Genomic DNA, 21422 nt, shown 5'->3' with positions numbered 1-21422 from the left:
AGGCAGGTGGTGCTCACGTATGCCATGGTGTCACTGGTCAGGTGGGCAAGGAGGGTGACCGCGTGGAGGAGCCCACTGATATCTGCCAGGAGTTTAAAGGGGGTTGCTGAGGGCTGCTGAGGGAGTGTTACCTCCCTACCTCCTTCCGTGCTCTACGAGTTATATACACCCCGCTCTTGGCGCAGAGGAACCTGTCGCTACTTCCACATGCCAGCGTTTCCAAGTGTGGCCCAGCTGTCACTAAGCGCCAGACCCTATCCTCCGCCTTTCTTACCCTCTGGGCAGACCCGATAGCAGCTCCAGCTTTTTTCCAGTTGCTCGAGGCAGCTGGAAACAGACTTGACCTTGGAGAGAAGGTGATCTGTGAGGGGGGAGACAGGGCAAAGTCAGAGCCGGAGCGGTCAGCTCGCTTTCTCCCCATGAGGGTAAGCACGTGCCGGATGAGCCTACCTCGTGTGTGGCCTCAGCCCTGCAGGAGCCGCCCTAAGATGGGGGGGTGGAGGAAAGAGGGCTGACTGTGCCCGTACAGGACCCTCTCACTGTAGCTTCAAAAGCTGTGCTTCTGAGCCCATCTGGTCCCTTAGCCAAGAACCAGGGCAACCACACCAGCAGCCTGGAGTCAGCCCCTCCCTTCTCAGGACTGCCTGCCTGATCAAATCCAGGCCTTCCCGTTACGTCTTTCAAAGACCTCAGACTCTCATTAGTCTTGAGCCCAGACCCTTGGCTCCGTCAGGCTAATCTGTGCTCATGCTGTGCACACAACACAACCGTTCCCACTCTGTGCCTCTGGGCTGTCGCACAGGAGCTACAGTATGGGGACTCATGTCACACTGCACAGGTGTGGCTCCTGGCTCCATCACCGGTGGCTCCGATCTCAGGCCATTCACACCTGCTTCCTCACGTGAAAACAGAGTAACAGGACCACCTCACAGCGCCATCGTGAGGACTCGCTGAGCCGAGGTGTATGGAGCGCTTAGAACGGCGGTTGGGCCATGCCAAGCGCTCAGTAACGTCAGCTGCTTGTGTTATCGCCACCCCCCTTACCCCCCCGGTTCTTCCCCTCCACTGGCTCATGTCTGTCCTCTTCCTTCAAAGCCCAGCTCATAAAGTCTCTCCTCAGAATCCGCCCACGGCTTCCCCATGTCCTGGTGTTCCCTCAGTAAGCTGGGTACTCAGTGTGTTCCTTCCTTACAGATGGGGTCCCTGCCGAGTAAGAGAACAGTCCTTGCTGTAGATGTCACCAAATGGAGACATTTCTTTTTTTTTCCCCCCAAAGATTATTTGACAGGGGGGGGGGGGGGGCAGGGCAGAGGAAGTGGGGAGAGAGAAAACCTCAAGCAGACACCCCACTGAGTGGGAGACTGACGCGGGGCTCGAGCCCATGACCCTGAGGATCATGACCTGTGCCGAAATCAAGAGTCAGACGCTCAACGGATTGAGCCACCCAGGCGCCCCGTAAACACTTCCATTTGATAATGAAAGTCGGCTCTTAGCTGTCTCCTTCCATCTGCCTTGTCCTCAGTGGGCCCTCTCGGAGCTACACCCAGGACTTCCCCAGTGTCCTGGGCCCGGACACTCTGCCACCTCTGAGGCCCCTTCTCTCATCCACGGGGCTTCTCTGGTTCCAACCGCTGCCCCACCCGCACGCCCTTGGGACTCTGGAACACGCAGAGTAGGCCCTGTTCATGCCTGGGCCCGCAAGGGTGTTCTCAGTGTTTCTGCCCTGCTGTGTTTCATGATGCTCCCCGCATTGGCCTGAGGCTCCTGACCAACCATCTCTTCACTCAGACCCCGTTCTTCCATTCAGAGAGACACAGGGCCGGCTGCTGCTCCTCCCCCTGGTGCTTGGAGTCGCTCTCAGGGCTCTGCTCCCAGTGAGACTTTCATCAGCGTGACCCGCTGCATAGAGCAGTGACAGCACACCTGGGGGCTTTAGAAAGTTCTAGCACCTGGGAGCTGGGCTGCAGAGCTTCCGGCTGAACTGATCTCAGAGTGGGGCCTGGGCATCGCCAGGAGCCTCTGATGTGCAGCAGGGGGAGGACTCCTGAGCTCAGTGTCACATGGGATTCAAGGTCAACATGGAACGCTGAATTCACACGCATGGGCAGGCAAGGGGGAGGGTACCTGCAGAGCCGGCACAGCTGATCAGAGTGGGCTCCTCCAGCTGCCGCAGGGCCTCCTGGACCACGTGCTCTGCGGCCTTCCTTGACTCCGCCAGCAGCATTCTCCGTTGGTCCTTGGCGAGCTGGCACGCTGACTCCTAGAAATGGTCCAGGGAGGTGAGAGTTGGACACAGACCCCATCGTGAGCCATTCCCGGCATCTGAACTCAAGCTACTGCTAGTGAGGCCCAAGCCAGTTCGCCCGACACAGAAAACAACCCTTCCACTTCGCCTGCAGGCGTGTGCAGGGGGGCGGCCCAGGAAGCTGTGGGGATGGCCGTGCTGCAACCCATTCTCCATGCACGCTCTTCTCCTGTGAAGAAGAGGCAGCTCTGCTGGCCCTCATCTGCTCTGTGGGCGACACAGAACGTGCTGGTGTGTGGAGCTATGGCTGCAGAGTGTGTTCACCATTGGGCCAGGGGCCCCAAGCTGCTTTCAGACCATCCCTGGCCCCCCACCCCCACCCACCTCCATGAAGACATCACTGAGGCCCATGGCTGTGAGCTCGGACATGGTCAGCCAGAGCGGGCATCCGTAACTTGCCTTTGCGCTGGACAGTTCCTGCTGGGTGTGTTCCAGCTGTTCCTGAAGAGCCGATAATTCCTCCTCTCGACGAGCCACGGCATGCGCCAAGCTGCTCCGCTCCTTCTCCAGCTCAGCGATCTGGGCGGCCCACTTCGCCTCTGACTGCAGTGTCGACCGGGTTAAAGAGGGAGAATTGAACAGTCCACTTCTCGGGAGTCCAGACCCACCAGCAGACCATACGGAACAGGAGGCGGTATCCCTAAGCCACCACCTTTATTCCCCCAAGCACACACTGAGCACAGATAGGACCAGCTTGGCCAGCTGCTGCGTGGGGCTGGACGCCGGATGACAGCAGTCCCCAAGCCAGAGGGGAAAATGTGGAAGGGAGGTGATGCTCACCTGGGCAGAAGTTTCCAGGCTGCCTCGGACAATCTGGAGTTCCTGTTTGCTGGTGGCAAGTTCTTGCTTCAAGCTCTCTAGTACTTCCGTCTGTTCTTGAGTCTGAAAGAGAAGAAAAATAGGAGCACTCTGATCTGGGTGGTGGTTGCCAGGGATAAACACATAGAAAAATCCCCAAGCTGTCAGAGAGCCTGGCTGGCTCAGTCAGTAGAGCATGCAACTCTTGATCTCGGGGTTGTGAGTTCAAGCCCTACGTTGGCTATAGAGATTACTTAAAAATAAAATCTTAAAAAAAAAAAGGTCCCCACACTATCAATGGGAGATTTGTGTACTCTCTTGTATGCAAGGTTGGATGTACCCAACAAAAAGTGGGTGGGAGGAGGCGAGAGCCCAGAGTGTTCCAGAAAGTTTTTTTCTGGCGCAGTAAGATCGAAGGGAGAATTTTAGAGACATTTCCTAAATGTTGCACTTCAGCTTATAATACTGATTACAGTAGAACTAGATCTTTTTTCTTATAGGTAGAAAGTGTTTTTTAATTTTTTAAATTGAAGTATAATTGATACAGAACTGGATCTTTCATTCAGACATCCCAAAGCCTGGTATGATGCTGAATCTGACCATCTTATAACAACTCTCTTTTCTTGATTTCTTTCATAAGTGCTATTTTTCAAAGAGCAGGTTGCAACCCATTAGAATTCACAGCTAACATTAAAAAAAAATGAAATAAACAAGGGTGCCTGCATGGCTCAGTCAGTTGGGTGTTCGACTCCTGGTTTTGGCTCAGGTTGTGATCTCAGGGTCGTGAGACCGAACCCTCATCAGGCTCTGCGCTCAGTGTGGAGTCTGCCTAACACTCTCTCTCCCTTTGCCCCTCCCCACCTCTCTCTGTTTAACATAAATAAATCTTTAAAAAAAATGAAAAATTAAAAAATGAAATAAACATGCACACACAAAACATTCAAATGCATCCACACAGTAAGGATGAGTACCGCTTTATGAAACTTTTACTTCCATTAAATAGACTGTATTTCCTATCCTGAGTCATAGAAAAGTGTGAAAGCCACTACTCTTTAAGTGTAAGGCATTGGGTTTTCTCCATCCGACACATCTTACTGCAATGGGACCTGCCTGGCAACCCTACCCCAACTCATGGGTGTTCTCTTGGCCACAAGTCCTTGTAAATGCTCGTGTCTCTCTCCGATATCTGGAGAGAGTACTTTTACTTCTCTCAACCATCCCAGACTCTCCCTTGGCAAGCATCTGCTGACAGACCTGCCCAACTGGAGCCCCGTTATCATGCCATGCCTCTAACCCCTTGTGTGTCGGTCACCCTGTCCCGTGCCCAAGCCTCTTGTAGTGCGTTCGCGGGGCTCTAACCCACGGGGCTGCCCATGCAGCAAAAGACAAGGTCTTTCCACCTGGGCAGTGCCCCAGGCCCGCCTCCAGCTCGGGCAGAACCCCTCCCTCACTCCCCATGCACTTCTCCTTCCCCTCACCTTCCGCTGCGCCTGGTCACTTATGCGCTGGAAAGAGTCCTCTAGCTCTTTCTTCTCTCGTTCCAAATCCGCCTGGGCTTGCCTGGCCACGGACACCTGTTTGGTCACCTCTGCATTCTGTAGGGGAAAAACGGTGTCTTGAACGGGCTTATCTCAGGCTTAACAGCTCAGGGACAACATCTCCCTTCTAGAACAAATGACAGCATTCACACAGCTGGACACAGAAATCACATTTCTACCCAGAGAGAAGCCAGAATAGAGCTGTCATCTTCAGATACTCAGCGTTCAAGTATTTAAAAGAATAGGGGCAACTGGGTGGCTCAGTCAGTTAAGCATCTGAGTCTTGATTTTGGCTCGGGTCATGATCTCGGCATCGTGAGATCGAGCCCTACGTCAGGCTCTGCGCTGGGCATGGAGTCTGCTTGGGATTCTCTCTCCCTCTGATCCTCCCCCCTTCCCTGCTCGATCTCTCCCTAAAAATAAATGAATAAATAAAAGAATAATAAAGATGGGGGATAATCTAATCGGGGCTGGCATCGAAAGTCAAGATATGGAAGGCCAGTGAGCCTGAAAAGCAGTGGTTTCCATGAAATGATGGTGACCCACTCAGAACTGGTGGGGGCAGAGAGCGGCAGTGCCCCCTGTGGTGTGGGGACGGCGGACGGTGCAGGGTCCTACCTTCCGCAGCAGGTCAGCGTGGTTCTGCACCAGCTCACTGTACTTTTCCTTTAGCTTGCTGTACCGCTGTTCATTGGCTTGGGCTCTCCCTGTATTGTCAAGAGCCAAGGTGAGCAGTCTACCCCTGCTGGGACCCTTTGCCTTCCTTCCCATAAGCCAGAGTCCCTAGAACAGCCTTCTTTCTTTTCACAAACAGAGACACCTTCTTCGCCCTTGAAAATCCTACTGAAATAAACTCCTCTGGGCAGTTGTCTTAAAAAAAAAAAAAAAAGAATCCACTGGATTCAGATCGCTGCACTGATTCATGTCTCCTGAGCATGTGGCATTAGCTTCATCGGTGTTTTGGCTTTAGGCTATCATCTCTCCTTCGGACACCCTGCACCCCAGGCAGGCACCCCACTGTCACCTCCTGATTCCCGTCCCCACATTCTGGGCCCATGGGGCTCTCCACCGGCTGGGTTCCCACCCACCCCTCGGGCTGGCGATACAAAGGTCCTTGCTGGTGGCTCTTGGGAAAGAAGCACGGCTGGGGCTCTGCCGCTCAGCCCCATCCTTCCCCCGAGCCTCGCCTGACTCTTCAGCCCCCACCGTCAGCCCCAGCCCGACGGACTCACTTTCGATCTCTGTCAGGCTCCGCTGGGCCTTCTCCGTGTCTTCTCGCTTCTTCTTGAGTTCGTCCAGCTCGGCGCGGAGGAACTCGCTGTCATCAGCCGCCTGCTGCCGCAGATGCCGCTGCTCCGCCAGCTCGGCCTCCAGCTCGCTGACCCGGCCCTTCAGCTGCAGCACGGCCCGCTGGCTCTGTGGGACGGACTCAGCCAGTGAGCCCCAGCGCCGTGCCACTGGGCTGGGCTGGGCTGGGCAGGAGAAGCGGGTCCCTCTGGGTTTCCGTGTTTGTCTAACAAACCCACTCCCGATGCCTCGTGAGAGTTGAGGCTTCTGGTCATCAGAGGCCACCCGGCCAACAACAGGGTGATGGCAGGGGGACTCTAGTCCTCTTAGAGTGGCCTGGGAGCAGTCCTGGACGAGCTGGCACGAGGGAGGAGGCGATGTTCGCCTGTCCCTGGGAGTGAAGCCTCCAGCCAGGGGTGGGCCCGAGGGGCAGGCCTATTTGCCACCCCAGACACTGCACACAGTCATGAGAGTTACAAATCAAACCTTCCGATAGCCATGGGAGGAGAACAGGTCTTCTCACCATTGGCTTCGTAGCCAGCTGGCGATCACGGTTCTCTCTAAGAACCAGAGGGACACGGGTATTGGCTTAGAAGCCATTCTCAAGGCAGGAATGATGGAAATGCAGTGCCACCAAGACCACGGGAGGACCAGGTCCTTCTGGCTTTCACATTTCTACTAATGAGCGCCCTGCACCCCCCAAATGTGGTCCGACAAGTGTCTCTGTGAAGCAAATTTAATATGAACATGTCATGTCACGGCCAAGCCCAGAACCAGATCAGAGCCTGACTCATACCTCAGTCTTCATGTTCTCCAGTTGTGCCTTTAGCTCACTGACGTCTCTGTACAGTTGACCAATTAGGTGATCCCTGGGAACAGAAGGAGAACAAGTTTGCTTCCACTGGGCTTCCATCCCTTTCCTTCTAAATGCGAGCTGGGAGATCAGGGGAGGAAGTTAAAAGCTGGTGTTAATTTGGGGAAAGTTCTTTGAAATTCCACGAATTATACGCTAAGACCCTCTCCATGTTATGGGATCTGAATCTAACACCCATGGGGTATTTTAGCCTCATCTGATCTCCCTCTGGGATTCCAGAGGCCGATATCTGAGGGTCGAGACACTTCTCTGCGGGGCCCAAGTGTCACTAAGCAACCCGCCCTGGTTGGGGGTGGCCAGCCGGACCCCGGCCTCACGGAGTTTCTGTACCACCTGCCTGCACCCAGCGTGGACTCACTTCTCATCCTTGTTCACGCCGTTCTGACTGTTGAAATTGAATGGGTCGCTGCTGAACGAGCTGCCGAAGATGTCATCAAACTTGTTGTCGAATAAATTCTGTGGTGACCAAAAAGGAGTGAGGACAAAGTTAGAGATCCAGAGACTTCTTTTTTTTTTTTTTTAAAGATTTTATTTATTTATTTGACAGAGATAGAGACAGCCAGCAAGAGAGGGAACACAAGCAGGGGGAGTGAGAGAGGAAGAAGCAGGCTCATAGCAGAGGAGCCTGATGTGGGGCTCGATCCCATAACGCCAGGATCACGCCCTGAGCCGAAGGCAGACGCTTAACTGCTGTGCCACCCAGGCGCCCCAGAGACCCAGAGACTTCTGTGCGGGGGTCAGAGGACTGAGATGTAAGAAAAGGGACCCTTTTCAACTGGGTTCAAGTCCATCTGTGGTCGCTCCTAGGGACCGCAGGGCAGGGGTCTCGGTCTAGGTTAGCGCTTGTGTTACAATGTGGTCGAGCTTGGTGACAGCCAAAGGGACTTGGTCAGATCGCCTCCCGTCCTTTCCCCTGTGCGTATGGGGCAGCGTAAAGGGCTGCATGTGGGGCTCACCACCTACTGTCACCCTAAGCCTAACCCTCGGGTTCCAGTCAGGTGCTCCTCACCTGCTGGGAGGCATCCATGTCCACAAGGTCATCCTTCTCCAAGACGGGCTCGCTGTCCGGGGACGAGGCTTCGGCTGGGATGACCACCACAGGGCTGATGTGTTCCGACAGCGCAGAGGCTCGCAGGAAGTTGGGTGGGTTCTGAAGACGGAAGACACACCCCCAAACCGTGTCACCCGCCAGGCCTGCCCGTCTCTGAGATCTGAGAGCGCCCAGGACCCGCAGCTCCTATGGTGGGGCTGGGAGTGCTTACCTCTGGCAGCTGAGGGATCTGAATGAGCCGCTTGAAATACTGGAGGTTGCTGGAGCGGTAGAATAGATCTTTCAACCTGGGGGTGGAGAAGGGCCTGAGGGGTGCTGGGTGCCTTCCCGGCCCCGGGTCGGGGACAGCGCAGACCCCCCAGCTGTCCTGCTGTTCACCCAGCCCAAAGGTGCGGGCTGTCAAGGAGACGACCTTCATGACGCTGGGTTTCAATTGTGACGCTGCAGGGGAGGTTATGTGTAGCCTGTCCCCACTTAGGCTGTGGTGAGGAAAGAAGGATTCAAAGGACAGAATCCTCTGGAAGAGTGGATCACCCTAGAACAAATTTCTGCATCACTGTGGAATCTATTCTGGTGGCTGTCTTCCCAGGACCATCTGGCTCAGAATAACATGAAAATAAATTTACTCTCTCTGAGGATACACCACCTAACCATAGGAATGGAGAAGGGAACTTCATTACTAAGGGAGATCCCTTTGTTGTGGGGCTCTGTGTTATCTCCCCAGTTAGACTAGAAGCTTCTAGAGGGCAGAGACTGGGCCCTGCTGAGCTGGGTTCACCACAGTACCACGCACAGAGGAATTAACTCATCAAGACCTCATTGCAGAAAAGCAATCTATTTATACTGTGTCCCAATCTTGGATGGGTATGGGAATGAAGAGACCAGATTCTTTCCTCATCTTCAGATGTCCATTTTGAATCGGAACATGGAAGGCTGAGGAAGCAGAGAGCACCAGACGGATTTCCTGAGAGGAAAGAGGGTCGTGGGTCTCTGTGCCCTCTCCCTGCAGCACACGATCTCCCCCAGCTCAGCCCAATAAACTAAACCCCTGGGGTCTCATGCCAGCCCTTCTGACCCCAAGGTTGGGACTGCCTCAGTGAGGCCCTTGGTGCTTTCCCTGAATTCGGGGACACGGAGGCCTCAGGGAGCCGCCAGGTCTGCACAGACGAGGCTTTTATAGGCTAGGAAAAAATGAAAGGAAATAAGATCACCTGACCACACATCCCCCTCCTTCTGGGCTGGAGCCAACAGTAATAGGCTGCATTGCTTTCATAAGCTACTGGAATTTACCATTCCAGGAAATCAGCCCCAGGGCCTGTCTCCTAGGATTTAATAAGTCATTTATTATAGAATAAACATATAAGGCTTTTCAAATGGAAAAAAGAAACCGGGAGGTTAGCACAACCCTGAACTTGGCCTCTGACTGCTGCCCGGGAACTAGCAAGAGAAGCCTGAGCTCGGGATTTGGCAGCTATGATTATTCTCTGTTGTCAAGGCCGAAGAAATTAACAGGCAAAACAAGAGGGTCAAAGATAGCGTGCTGAGCCCCAGTGCCCTTCTCGTCACCTGGGTTTTCTCTTTCACGCCATTCCTTCCCCTTTTCCTTGGGCACACGTAACGAACAATAAACTGTACTTCTCCCCTCGCCAGCGATTCTCTTTCCCAAATGCACAGAATAATTTACCCTTCAGTCAGACAAGCTCTTCCTCTTCTAGACAAGACAGCTGGCTTACTACCTTACTAATTTATCCAAATATTTATGCGTAATTGGCTACTACATATCAGGGGCTAGGGACGTAATAATGGAGAGTCGAGCAGAAATAAAGCTGTGCTAAGAACCACGAAAGAAATAAATTAGGTGCTGGGCTGGAGAGTATGGGGGCGGGGCTGGGGTTGGAGGAACAGGAGAGGAAGAAGACCTGACTCAAATAAGAGATTTAAGATTTAAGGCCAGAGATGTCTTTGTGAGGAGGTGACCAAAGATGTCCCAGAGCCGGCCAGGCTGGGAGAAGAGCCTCCCAAGGAGAGGGAACAGCAAGCATGAAGGCCCTGATGGAGAAATGAGCCAGGAGCGTTCTGGGAACTGGAAAAGAACCCCATGCGGTGGAAACACCATAAGCCTTAAAGATGAGGTCAGAGATGGCAAGCAGGGCCTTGTAGACCATGGAGAAGAGATTGGATTTTATTCTCAGTGTAATCAGAAGCCGCTAAAAAGGCCCTGAGCAAGGGAATGATGTCTTTACGAGGTTGTTCTAACTGCTGGGGTAGGGCGACAGGATTTCAGGGGGTAGGAGTGGAAGCCCAGGGCACCTGCCATACTGGAGGGTCCAGGCACACAACAATGGTGCCCCAAAAGATTGGAGCTATGATTGGTGCCAAGGTATACATGCAGAGCATCTGCCAGTGGACTGGACATGGGGGATGAGGACAATGGTGAGTTCCAGACCTCTGGCCTAAACAGATGTGGTAGCGTTTACTGAGATAAAAAGGGCTGGGGAGGAAAAATTTGGGGCTTTTTGTTTATTTATTTTTAGAGAGAGGGAGAGAGAGAGAGAGAGCACAAGCAGAATGGGGAGAGGGACAGAGAATCTCAAATAGATTGCATGCCAAGCACGGAGCCCAGCGTGGGGCTTGATCCCATGACCCTGCTATCACAACCCAAGCTGAAACCAAGAGTCAGACGCTCAGTCAACTGTGCCACTCAGGCACCTGGGGAGAAAAAGTTTGGGGAGGAAAACCTAGAGCTCGGTTTGAGATGGAAGACAGACAGGTGGGTGCCTGAGACTGGAATTCAGAGGCAAGTCTCAGTCAGCTAGAGATACAAATTTGGGTGTTGCTTTTCATGCACATGGTATAAGACCTTATGTGGTCTGAAAACACAGGGAGCAGAAAGAGAGGATGAAGCCCTGGGCATATACAGCAGGTGATAAATGAATGCATGGTATCGCCTTCTTCGACACGCTCATGTGGGTTTTGTTAGAGAACTAACAGCTTCGCCAACCAGGGGTAGGTTTGCTGCCGTCCTCGTCACTTTCCTTCACCGCACTGCTTTACCAAGCTGATACCCTCATTCCTCAATCATTTCAAAGCAGGTGCTCTTGCGTGGACTAATTGAGTTTATAGCATTTGTTTCTCTCCCTTAAGCCACTTACTTCGTGAACTGCTCCATGAAACGGTCCCGGTGGCCTTGCAGGGTGTCGGCTGGGAGACCTGGAAGAAATTGGGAAAAGGGTGAGAGGGAAGAGGAGGACCACAGGAGGACCAGGCGAGCCACAGTGGGGCTCTGGGAGGAAGAGGACCAACCACCCTCGGGCTTGTGGCCTAGAGCCGCCCCAGGGACGGGGTCTGGTAACCAAGGGGGCCCAGAAGGGCCAGCAATGAGTCTAAGGGCGCTTATCCTCCACATCTGTCCTTCTGTTTGTTCCTGCAGCGTGAGCCATTCTGGGCGCAGTGGGCTGGAAGTTGTGTCCCTGACCACGGAAGACGCCGTGGTGACCTGACCAAGCATGAGGACAGACCCCCAGCAGCTGGCGGAGGTGTGGGTCTCCCAGAGGTACGTGCAATGGGTCAGTCCAGCGCAGACGTTAGCCTGCGAGGGATCCATAGAACCTGCCTGAGAGAATCCCTGCCAGAAGGCAAAGATTATAGAACAACACTCAGGCTCCCGGTCCGGTGCTCACTTGGTCACAGCCAACGGCAAGATGCTAGACAAGCAGCAGCCTCTTAGACCAGCCTCCTTCCTCTATAGGGCGGGTTCTCTGAGGTCCCTTCTCCTCCCAGAATGCGTGACACTGCGTACTTCAACTATAAATCACAACTCAGTGATCCCCTTATTTCTTGGTTTACTCCTTAATGCACATTTTAGGAATTTTTGAAGTTTATACTTGGTACAAAGAGAGAGTATGTGTATATTATATGATAATTCAAAACAACCAGTATACAGTGGATGACAATGGCACTTTACCTCAGTGGCCTCTCTCCCCAGAACCCTTAACCCCAGTCCAGTCATGAGAAAAACATCAGGCAGACTTAAATCTGGGGACATTCTACAAGCGTGTGACCAAATCTCGAAACTGTCAAGGTTGTCAACACAGAGAAAGTCCGAGAAACTGGGACAGCCAAGAGGAGGCTAGGGAGACACAATGACTCAATGTAATATGGTGGCCTAGATGGGATGTTAGATAAAAACCATGGAAATCTGAATCAAGTATGGACTTCAGCTGATAATAACATATCAACATTGGTCCATTCATTGTGACAAATGTACCATATTAATGTAAGATATTAACAATAAAAGAAACTGGGTTCAGGGTACGGGGCACTTTCTGAACCATCTTTACAACTTTTCTGTAGATCTAAAACTATTCTAAAATGAAACCTTTATTTTTAGAGACATACATATTGTGTAGGGCAACTGCCTTTCTTGCCTCGGGATTCAGTCCACCCTCTGCCCCTCTGGGTGTGCTCACTTGCTCCAAAGCCCTCTGAACGTCTAAACTCCGATTCCAACCTCCCTTCCACGAGATGCTCCTGGATTAACCTGAGTGATGCTGCTTCCCGTCCCCCCGAAATAACTAGACCCACTTCTTGTCAGAGACCACAGTTCTAGAGTATCCCTTGTCCCGTCTTCCAAAACACATCCTGGCACTTTGCCCTTTGCCAGGGCTGTAACACCTTGCTAGTATCCACTCAGGACTTGATTTTTGTTGGTTCTCCATCATCCACACATTCTGCACGTGTATATCCCTCATGGGGACGCCTCTTCGTGTGGCCCAGAAACCACCCACGTCAGCCTCACCTGGGGTATGGTTTCACCATGCACACCCCGAACCTACCAGACCTACAGGAGCAGGACCCACACGCATTGTCTTAAACAAGGAGCACACAAAAGAACTCCACAAGACCAGTCGTTTCCAAAATAGAATCTGCAAAGGCATGCCAGGATCCATGGCTGGGTAGGGGCTGGCCCACCACTGTACGAGCAGCTCTGTTTTACGTTTTCTATTTCCCCACCAAATTCTACGTGTACAGAGAAACTGCGTGGATGAACACTTTGGAAACCACTGTCCTTGCACCTGTGGGTCCAGGCCGCGTCTGGGATCATTCGTGTGGGTCCTAGGAAACATGATGTGTGTGGACGGAGACGTGGTGAAGCCAGAAGTGGAGGGAGGGAGCTGTCCCAGGACACCGCTATGGAGAGCCAGGTGCTTCCTTGACCAAGGCTTGTGCCCTGCTTTTCACTCTCAAGAGGGTCAGGAGCTCTAGGGCCTTTGGGAGCAGGAGCAGAAAGGGCACAGAAGGGACAGCCTCTCGCTGTAATCCTCCTTCAGGCCAGAAGCGCACAGAGAAGATCCGGCCCATCGTACTCACAGGAGTGGAGTTTGAAGAGGAGCTTGACGGTGTAGTCGTACAGATGGCTGCAGTCCAATATGACCTGGATCAGCGGCGCGAGGCGGCACTGGCCGGCTGTCGTCACGGACACCGAGCGGGACATGTCCAGGGAATTGAACACTAGGGAATTAAGGGGACACAGGCCGTAGGGGATAGAAAACTACAGGCAACCTTCTCAGAGGGGCAGAAAGCAGAGGTCTGACACACACCTAGGACCCAAGCTCTGTGCACACGCTACGTCATCAGATGCAGTTAGCCCTTACAGCACTCCCGCGGGGCAGGTACTCACAGGAGCAAACAGGGTGAGTCCCCTGAAGGCAATCACATGGGGGAAAATAGCACACATCGATCAGAACACAAAGGAGGGAGTAATGCAGTCCTGGCTTCCTAGGGGGCTTGCCACAGGGTCTTGGGACACCAGAAGCGGACATGTGCAGGAGCCCCAGGGCATGTTGCTCCCTGTGTCTTGCTCCACGGACCCCTGGACCCCTCCACATTACCCTCTGCCCCCCCAACCCCTTGGTTGTCTTTTTTTTTTTTTTTTTTTTAATTTTAGGGAGAGAGAGAACACCCAAGCAGGAGGGGCAGAGGGAAAGGGAGAGAGAATCTGAAGTAGACTCCACGCAAAGTGCTGAGCCCAACACGGGACTCGATCCCATGACCCTGAGATCACAACCGGACTTGAAATCAAGAGTTGGATGCTCAGCTGACTGCGCCACCCAGGCGCCCCGTACCCCTCGTTCTTAAACTAAGCAACCAGACGCCTGGCCGTGGACCCTCAGTGTGCACACCACTGGCCAGAGCCGAACTCCGTCCTGCAGAGGCTACCCACCACCTGGGAGACTCCACCACGGCCAGCATCGAGAAAAATCTGTGAGCGGGGCTGCCCCGGAGGAAAGCCCAGAGTGTCTGTGTTCATCCTTCCCTGACTGCGCTAATCCCTGTTAACTGGCTTACTCTGGCAGCTGAAAAAAAAAGGAAAAAAAAAATCCCAAACAGTTCTAATTAAAAGGCAGCTTTTCTTTTTGACACAAATTAAAAGCAGCTGTCACAGCAAGGCGGCCATCCTCAAGGCTACTGGCTTCCTTGGGCTCCCCTCTGGCAAGAAATCACAGACTGCTCCATCCTCCCAGGAATGCCCCTTGGCATCCGGTAATATCTAGAGCAGTGTGACTGTGGACAAGTTACTCAACCTCTCTGTGCCTCCTGATGCGTTTCTGTAAAACGCAGGGGGTTCTAATAGCACGTACCTCACAAACGTCTTGCATGTATTCGAGGATAGTGTCGAGTAAAGCGCAGGGCACTGCAGCGGATCTTGGTGCTGGCTTTGAGATTCATTAGAATCCCCTGGGGAAATTTAAAATCTAATGTTTGCCTGCAACTCCCCTACCTCCCATTCTGTTTTAATTGGTCTGGGGTAGGGTTGGGGCGTAGGTGCGTTTCAAAAGCCCCCCAGGTGATTCTAACAGGCAGCTAGGGTTGAAAGCTCTATTTTCTAGCTGAGTGGTTCTCATGAAGCAGAATCAGCCGGTAGCACTGTGCAACCGAATTCTGTGATGTCGTAAGTGTCCCTGAACCGTTCAATATGGTGGCCACATGGGGCTACAGGTGCCTGAAATATGGCTAGTGCAACCGAGGACCTGACTTTTTAATGTTATTTAGTTATGATTTATTTCGGGTTGCGTGGGTGGCTCAGTCGGTTAAGCGCTTGCCTTCGGCTCAGGTCATGATCTCAGGGTCCTGGGATCGAGCCCCGCATTGGGCTCCCTGCTCATCGGGGAGCCTGCTTCTCCCTCTCCCTCTGCCTGCTGCTCCCCCTGCTTGTGCTCTCTCTCTGTGTCAAATAAATAAATAAAATTTTTAAAAAATTATGATATAATTAATTTAAATTAATTTAAATAGGCACTACCATATTGGACAGTGGCCACCATAATGGACAGTGTAGACCTGGCGGGGGAGAGGGGTGGGGCGCTGCTAAAACACAGATGGCTGGGTCCCACCTTCAGAGATTCAAATTCAGGAGGTCTAGGGGGGCACCTGGGGCTTTGCATTTCTAACAAGTTCTCAGGAGATGCCGATGCTGCTGGCCCAGGGACCACAATTGGAGAACTGTTGCAAGTGCTGGAAATCAATGTTAACTGTAACTGGCTCACATTTCCCACAGTTGAAATCCAGAGACACCTGAGGATACTGGCTGGCACCTTGCAGGGTCACAGACTAGCACTCAGAAGCTGGAGAGACCTCTTCCAATGCCAGTTCCCTTGGTTTTTGCAGCACGCAGTAAGGAACGGGGGAAGGGAAAGGGAGCGGGGGAGATGAGTGGTAGAGGGCTCTGGATTTCAAATCATTGCTCACTCAGGGGCAAGAAAGCCACCACCATTTAACCATGTTGGGGTTTGTGCCAAGACTTGGGGTATCTCCACTCTAGAAAACTCAAAGTGGCTGATTCACTTCTGACAATCCCACAGCGTTGGGCTGGATGTTGACCCTGTTTTATGAGCACTGTTCCCCTGTCCTTTCCTCATTGCTGTTTATCTGAAGCATGCATTCTTGAATTTTGGGGAGCTCTTGCTGTATTCCAGGCACTGGGCTAGAACAGAGGGAAGTAACTCAAAGACGAGTAGGACATGATTCCTGATTCCAGGGAGGAGCTCAGCATCCAGTGGTAATGATAGAAATGATCAACCCATATGAAAACTGCCAGGCAAGGGCGCCTGGGTGGCTCAGTCGGTTAAGCATCCGCCTCTTGGTTTCGGCTCAGGTCGTGATCTCATGGGTCATAGGATCAAGCCCCAAGTTGGGCTCCACACTGAGTGAAGAGTCTGCTTGAGATTCTCTCTCTTCCTCTGCCCCTCCCACTTGTGCTCGCTCTCACTCTACAATAAATAAATAAATCTTTAAAAAAATGAAAAAATAAAATAAAATGCATCTGTACCATTTCTCCTACCTGGCTGGGAACACCTTAGGGCAGGGATTCTAGTCTGTGTTTCATTTTTATTTCTCTATTGACTTTTGTAGAAGAAGGTTGCTAGCAGGCTAAGTACCTTCTTTTTTCTCCTACAAACCACGGTTCCCAACAGTTTGTGGTGATCCTCTCACACATCCAGCCTGAACTGACTGGCCAAAGTACGAAGGCATTTGCCGCCCTGGCCCAGGCCTGGCCTAGCGCTGGCCACTAATAGGCCAGTTCTAAGTAGCTGCTGCACACACCAACATACCAAAGGAAGGTGCAATTCAGGGGGACAGAGAGGCTGTTTTTCCTGAGAAAATCAGAGCCCCAGGAGCGAGTCCCACGTGTCCAAGCGCTGAGAAGGTCGCCAAGCCTGTGCACAAATACTCCCAGCTTGGAATCCACTCTTTCACGGAGCTGGACACTTGTCATGGAACATCCCGGATCTTAGAAAACGGGCTCTTCTGTTCCCCGGGAGAGAAGGGGGAGCCATGCTGGCAGATGTGGGGAAGAGCGGACCACAAAAGAAGGAACGGACTCTTCCCTTCCTGACTCCTGTCAGGGAAGTGTCAGGGGCTGACAGCCGGGAGGCGCCAGAATGCTCAGCGAAGGGAGCCTGGAAGGGCGGCCAACTCCCCTTGCCAGTGGAAAGGGGCTCCGTGGGCCTCTCACATGGACTTGGCCAACAACTCAACTCGACCAGCTGGTCGACCCTGTCTGCCGACCAAACAGCACACGGCAGCCCCTCCTCCTGAGCAGGAATCCGTCCTGAGTGCCAGCCCAGCTGAGTGGCAGACAAAGCACCAGCCAGCACTGGGGCCACAGTCTGAAGGTTATCAAAGAGGTCAGACCTGCCTTTGGGCTCTGGGAGGCCTGGGCTTCCAGAGGGAGGCCAGCAGGCTGGGGAGCACGGTCGTTCTGCTCAGAATGAAATCACCGACTCTGAAAATACCCACGAGCTCCAGCCCCTCCCTGCACCAGAGACGAGGAGAGCAGAGATAGGGTGCAGATAGTCCCATTTCCTGGCCTGTGCTACACAACCTTGTAGGGAGAAGGGGGCTAGGACGGCTGGTCCAAGCCAGGAACAAAGCTTGGAATTAGGCAATTCCCATGAGAGCCTGGGCCAGATGGGAGGGAGAGACTCACCAGTTTGGAAGAGGTTAAGTTCACACTCCAGGTAGTCAAACATCTCCACTGTTAACTGGAAACTGGACACGAGAGGAGAGAGCTTATATTCCAGAGCCTGAGGCCAGTGCTTTACCTGTCGCCTCCCCCCGCTGCTGTGTTGCTGTCTCTGTCCCCAGTGCATATGTGCGTGCACACACAGAAACACGTCCACCCACACACACTCAAGCCTTAGCCCCCACCTACGTGGACCTTAAGGTCATTTGAAGATTAAGCAGGGTGAATTCCACAGTGACAGAGGCAGAGGGGAGGACAGGTGCCATGCTGGGTGGGGAGGGCAGAGGGTGATGCCCAGAACCCGGTCTGGATGAGGCACCAGCACTAAGTGGCCCCACCCCAGCTACTGCCCTTGCCATCATCAGGCCCTGTGTGACCCCAGCCAGAGTGGTAACATCGAGCTTTCTTCCCCGTTGGGTCCACAGCATGAGGATGGCCACTCACAAGTTGTTAACGTCGCTCTCTCCAGCCTCATCCAGCTGCCGGTCGCTCATCTGAAGGTTGCCCGGGAACCTGGGATTCTGGAAAGGGAGGCAGAGGAATGAAGTCAGGACAGAGCACCTCAACTAAGCTGACATCAGGCAAGCCGGCTTGGGCAGCAGCAGGCTTGATTCTGCTCGGGTAGCACCCGCACCCTTTGCGGGAGGATGTGTCAGTGCACCCAGACCCCTGACCAGATCACAGCAGAGAACATCTACTACCCATCATCAGAGGTGAAGGCTGCATCCCACCCCTGGGAGCCAAGACAGGTCTCCGCCCTAACAATTCACGTCCCAGGACATTCTTCTAAAGATGCTCTCTGGCACTGCAGTGAGACACAGTGTGACAGCAGCTGGCCCTCAACCATCCACGAGGCGCAGACAGTCCTGCATCTGCATATCCCCAGTACATTCTGATCCCCACCCATGCTTCCCTCTGTCCTTCGGCCACTTCCCGAAGCTGCCATTGTGAGCTCGGGGAGGCAAACCCATTTTCATACTGGCTTTAGGGAAACATAATGAAACAAACCTGAAGGTAGGAAAACATTCCATCACGCGCCCTGCCCCCAAAGCCAGGAGACATTATTACGCATCATTAATCTTGTCAAATATCCGTATCATCTTTTCCCCAGTGTGACCCGCCAGGAGTGGATGGAATGCGGGGCAAAGGGAAAGGTGCAGACGGGCATACGTGGGTGGCCAGTCAATCAAGGGGATCTCAATTCCACGGAGAATATTTTAGGCTCTGAAGACAGAAATCCTCCACTGCACATCTCCTGGCTCTCCCTTCTGCCCTGGCCGCCCCCTCCCACCCTCGGCTCAGCACCCCCGTTCCTCTGTCTCAGAGCCAGCCAGTTCCTCGAGCGCCCCCTTCTGGCCGCATTTAACCTCCTCGCTCAGTCTGGACCTTACGGAGACCTGCTCCGGTGTCCCTCGCCCTTCTTGCTGCCTGTCTTTCCACCACACTGCTGTCAAAACCTGGTGAGCCTGGGTCTTTGAGGGGACGAGCTGTCAACATCCCGGGAGAAGGACTCACAGCTGGAGTTCCCTTTAATCATGTTCTCCAGGCTTAGTGCCCCTTCCCAGTCCTTGCTACTGGCCCCGACGGGCTCCCCTTTCCATCAACGACTGTTTCGCTCCCAAACTGGGTGCCCGGCTCCCACGCCACCACCCTGGTACGTCCCTTCCTCCTTACATCACCGGAACTCCCTCAGCATCCTGCTTCCCACTCCCTTCCCCGTTTTGAATGTGCCGGCTGTCCTTCTGTTCCTCCAGCTTCAAAAGAGCAAGGGCCGGCCTCTCTCCTGACTCAGGATCAGCCCTCCTTGTACGCTACTCCACCTGATCTAGGTTCTGGTTCATTCTGTCCCTCATGCAAGGGGTCCTGATTGAGCACCTGTTCTGGGCTAGATGCTGGGCAGGACGCAGGACACGAGGAGACACACACATCTGTCCTCCTCCTGGAGCCTGCAGTCCAGAGCGCACATGGCCTCACTCTGCCTCCCTGGGCTCCTACACTTCTTCTGATTGCCCAGGTCCTTCCCACGGGCCCCACATCTCCCTAGGTGTTGCCCCCCACCCCTCCTGCCCGTCTTCAGAGAGTCCCCACCACTCTTGCTTGTCCTGGGGACCACCATCCTCAGCTGGCTCTCACTGTCTTCCATTCTGAGTGGGACGATCTCACACAGCTGCCCGGTCACCCTCCCTCTCCACCTGCCTGTTCCTCACACTGACGTGGATCTGCGGTGCATTCCTCAGGAACCCCAAATTGTGCTGGGCCTCAAGCTGTTCTGTCTACAGCTGACCCTCTGACTGGAACGGCCGCCCTGCCCTTCTTCAGCGGCCCCTCCTCTCTACCTGCAAGGTGGCAGCCAAGGATCTGGGGGTCTGGGGGAGGCGGGAGTGTACTCCTTAGGAGGGAGGGAGGGAGGGAGGGAGGGGAACGAACTGTGGGGCCAGAGGGCAGACCGGCAGACTGTATGTCCAGCACTGGCTGCCCCTCCGGTTCGACCTGCTGCCTTTACGTGACTCCAATATTCCACCTTGGCTGGTGTGGTCCCTGTCCCATCCCCTTGAATCCAGGGACCCCTGTGACTGCCTCAACCCATATAGGACAGTAGAAAGGATGTTCTGTAACTTCGAGTCTGGGTCATATAAACGCCACCCACTTCTCCCTTGTTCTCTTGGGAAACTGGCCGGGCTGCAAGGAAGGCCTTACTAGCACTGAGACTTGACGAGGAGGGAGATGCCAGGCCAGCTCCACACTGTCCCAGCTCCAGTCAGCACCGGACTGGGACCACAAGGGGGACTTGCAGCCTGCACCTGCCTGGCCCAGCCCTTCTGGAACTCCTGCCCCACAGAAGGTATGAGAGATGATAAAGGGTTGCTGGTGTTTCAGCCACTGAGCTGGGGGTGAGCTCAGGTGTCCTGCCCGTGAGAAGCCTACCTGGGTGGCCGGCATCTGGGCACGGCACCCCATTACAAGCTCTGGTACCATCCCTGCATCTCTCAGTTCTGGTCCTCACTGGACTTGCCTGGCTTGTCTCCCAAGCAAATACGACTCCTGGAGGCTGGCCCAAAGTCCCTTCACCTTTCTCTCTTCAGAACCTAACCCTGGGCTGCGGCAAGCACCCGGCTCTACACAAGCAGAGGGAAGGGTGGCCACTGAGCAGAAGGGGCTTTCGTGCCGTCAGGCCTGGGTTCAAGTCCCACTTCACCACCAAGCAGCTGCGTGACAAGGCAAGACACTCAAGTGTCCTCCCAGTTTCATCTTCCTCGGCTATAAGAATACCTCCTTCCTCTGGTTGCAGCAGGGATTAAACGATACACAGGACTGGCTAGCAGAGCAGGGTGGGTTCCGTGAATCGGAGCCACGCCACCCTCCCCCCCCCTGCCCCGGCCGAGTCCATAAGAGGTAAATCTCCTTCCTTCCCCATTTCCAATGCTAGCTCCCCACCTGCTGTCAGGCCATTCCTCCCGACCCCTGCTCCATTCACACCCTCCCTCCATCGTCTACCTCGGCCTGCTTCGATGCCACAGCCCTGCATCATTTCAGAAGGCCTCTGGCTCCTGCTACAGGCTCGCGGGACTGCTCTGAACCGTGACACGATGCCGAAGGTACGTAAGCCTCCTCCCCTGATGGATCCGGACACTCCTGACCAGCAGACCCTTTCTACCTGTCCTCCCCTGCCACCTGGTTACCCAGCACGACGGTTTTACCTGCATTGGGCGCATTAGAAATACTGTCTAAGGCCACAGGCAGACGCAAAGAAGGTTCTGTGTGGGAACTCACTACATAAAAGGGATGTTTTTATTAATAGTCAAGGCAGTGCTTCTGAAACATTTTCCTAAGGCAGCCTAGTGGATAGGGCTCCTCTCTGTAAAATGGGGAATAAAAGGTCCGGAAGATGTGGGCCCGAATCCCAGTCCTGAGTCCCACTGCAGCCGTAAAATAGCTTCCTCTTGCAGGATATGGTATAAACACCCCCTGAGGGGCCCGGGCCGCCTTATTCCCCGGAAGACCTGAGAGTTCGGCCCACAGACGTGCGGGGGGGGGGGGGGGGGGGG

The 21422-nt window shown here is 53.8% G+C and overlaps 1 protein-coding gene across 1 annotated transcript in view; it reads right to left on the bottom strand.

The window, feature by feature from the left end:
* The window catches only part of HIP1 (huntingtin interacting protein 1), a 150856-nt gene that overhangs the window by 16714 nt on the left and 112720 nt on the right, over nucleotides 1-21422 (bottom strand). Inside the window, exons 6-21 of the mRNA XM_008698633.2 lie at nucleotides 17821-17897; nucleotides 17341-17402; nucleotides 13224-13364; nucleotides 11006-11063; nucleotides 8065-8140; nucleotides 7812-7952; nucleotides 7161-7258; nucleotides 6725-6797; nucleotides 5874-6057; nucleotides 5260-5348; nucleotides 4582-4698; nucleotides 3086-3187; nucleotides 2705-2848; nucleotides 2125-2260; nucleotides 275-361; nucleotides 1-82 (exon numbers count right to left, since the gene is read on the bottom strand). The exon at nucleotides 1-82 is cut by the window's left edge and continues 26 nt beyond it. Of these exons, the coding sequence (XP_008696855.2) occupies nucleotides 1-82; nucleotides 275-361; nucleotides 2125-2260; nucleotides 2705-2848; nucleotides 3086-3187; nucleotides 4582-4698; nucleotides 5260-5348; nucleotides 5874-6057; nucleotides 6725-6797; nucleotides 7161-7258; nucleotides 7812-7952; nucleotides 8065-8140; nucleotides 11006-11063; nucleotides 13224-13364; nucleotides 17341-17402; nucleotides 17821-17897 (1667 nt within the window). The remainder of the gene's footprint in view (nucleotides 83-274; nucleotides 362-2124; nucleotides 2261-2704; nucleotides 2849-3085; nucleotides 3188-4581; nucleotides 4699-5259; nucleotides 5349-5873; nucleotides 6058-6724; nucleotides 6798-7160; nucleotides 7259-7811; nucleotides 7953-8064; nucleotides 8141-11005; nucleotides 11064-13223; nucleotides 13365-17340; nucleotides 17403-17820; nucleotides 17898-21422) is intronic.

Source organism: Ursus maritimus, unplaced genomic scaffold, assembly GCF_017311325.1.
Source record: "Ursus maritimus isolate PB19 unplaced genomic scaffold, ASM1731132v1 scaffold_2, whole genome shotgun sequence".
Taxonomy (NCBI): Eukaryota; Metazoa; Chordata; class Mammalia; order Carnivora; family Ursidae; genus Ursus; species Ursus maritimus.
Note: the sequence above shows the minus strand (reverse complement) of the source record. Positions and strands in the feature narration are given on the sequence as shown.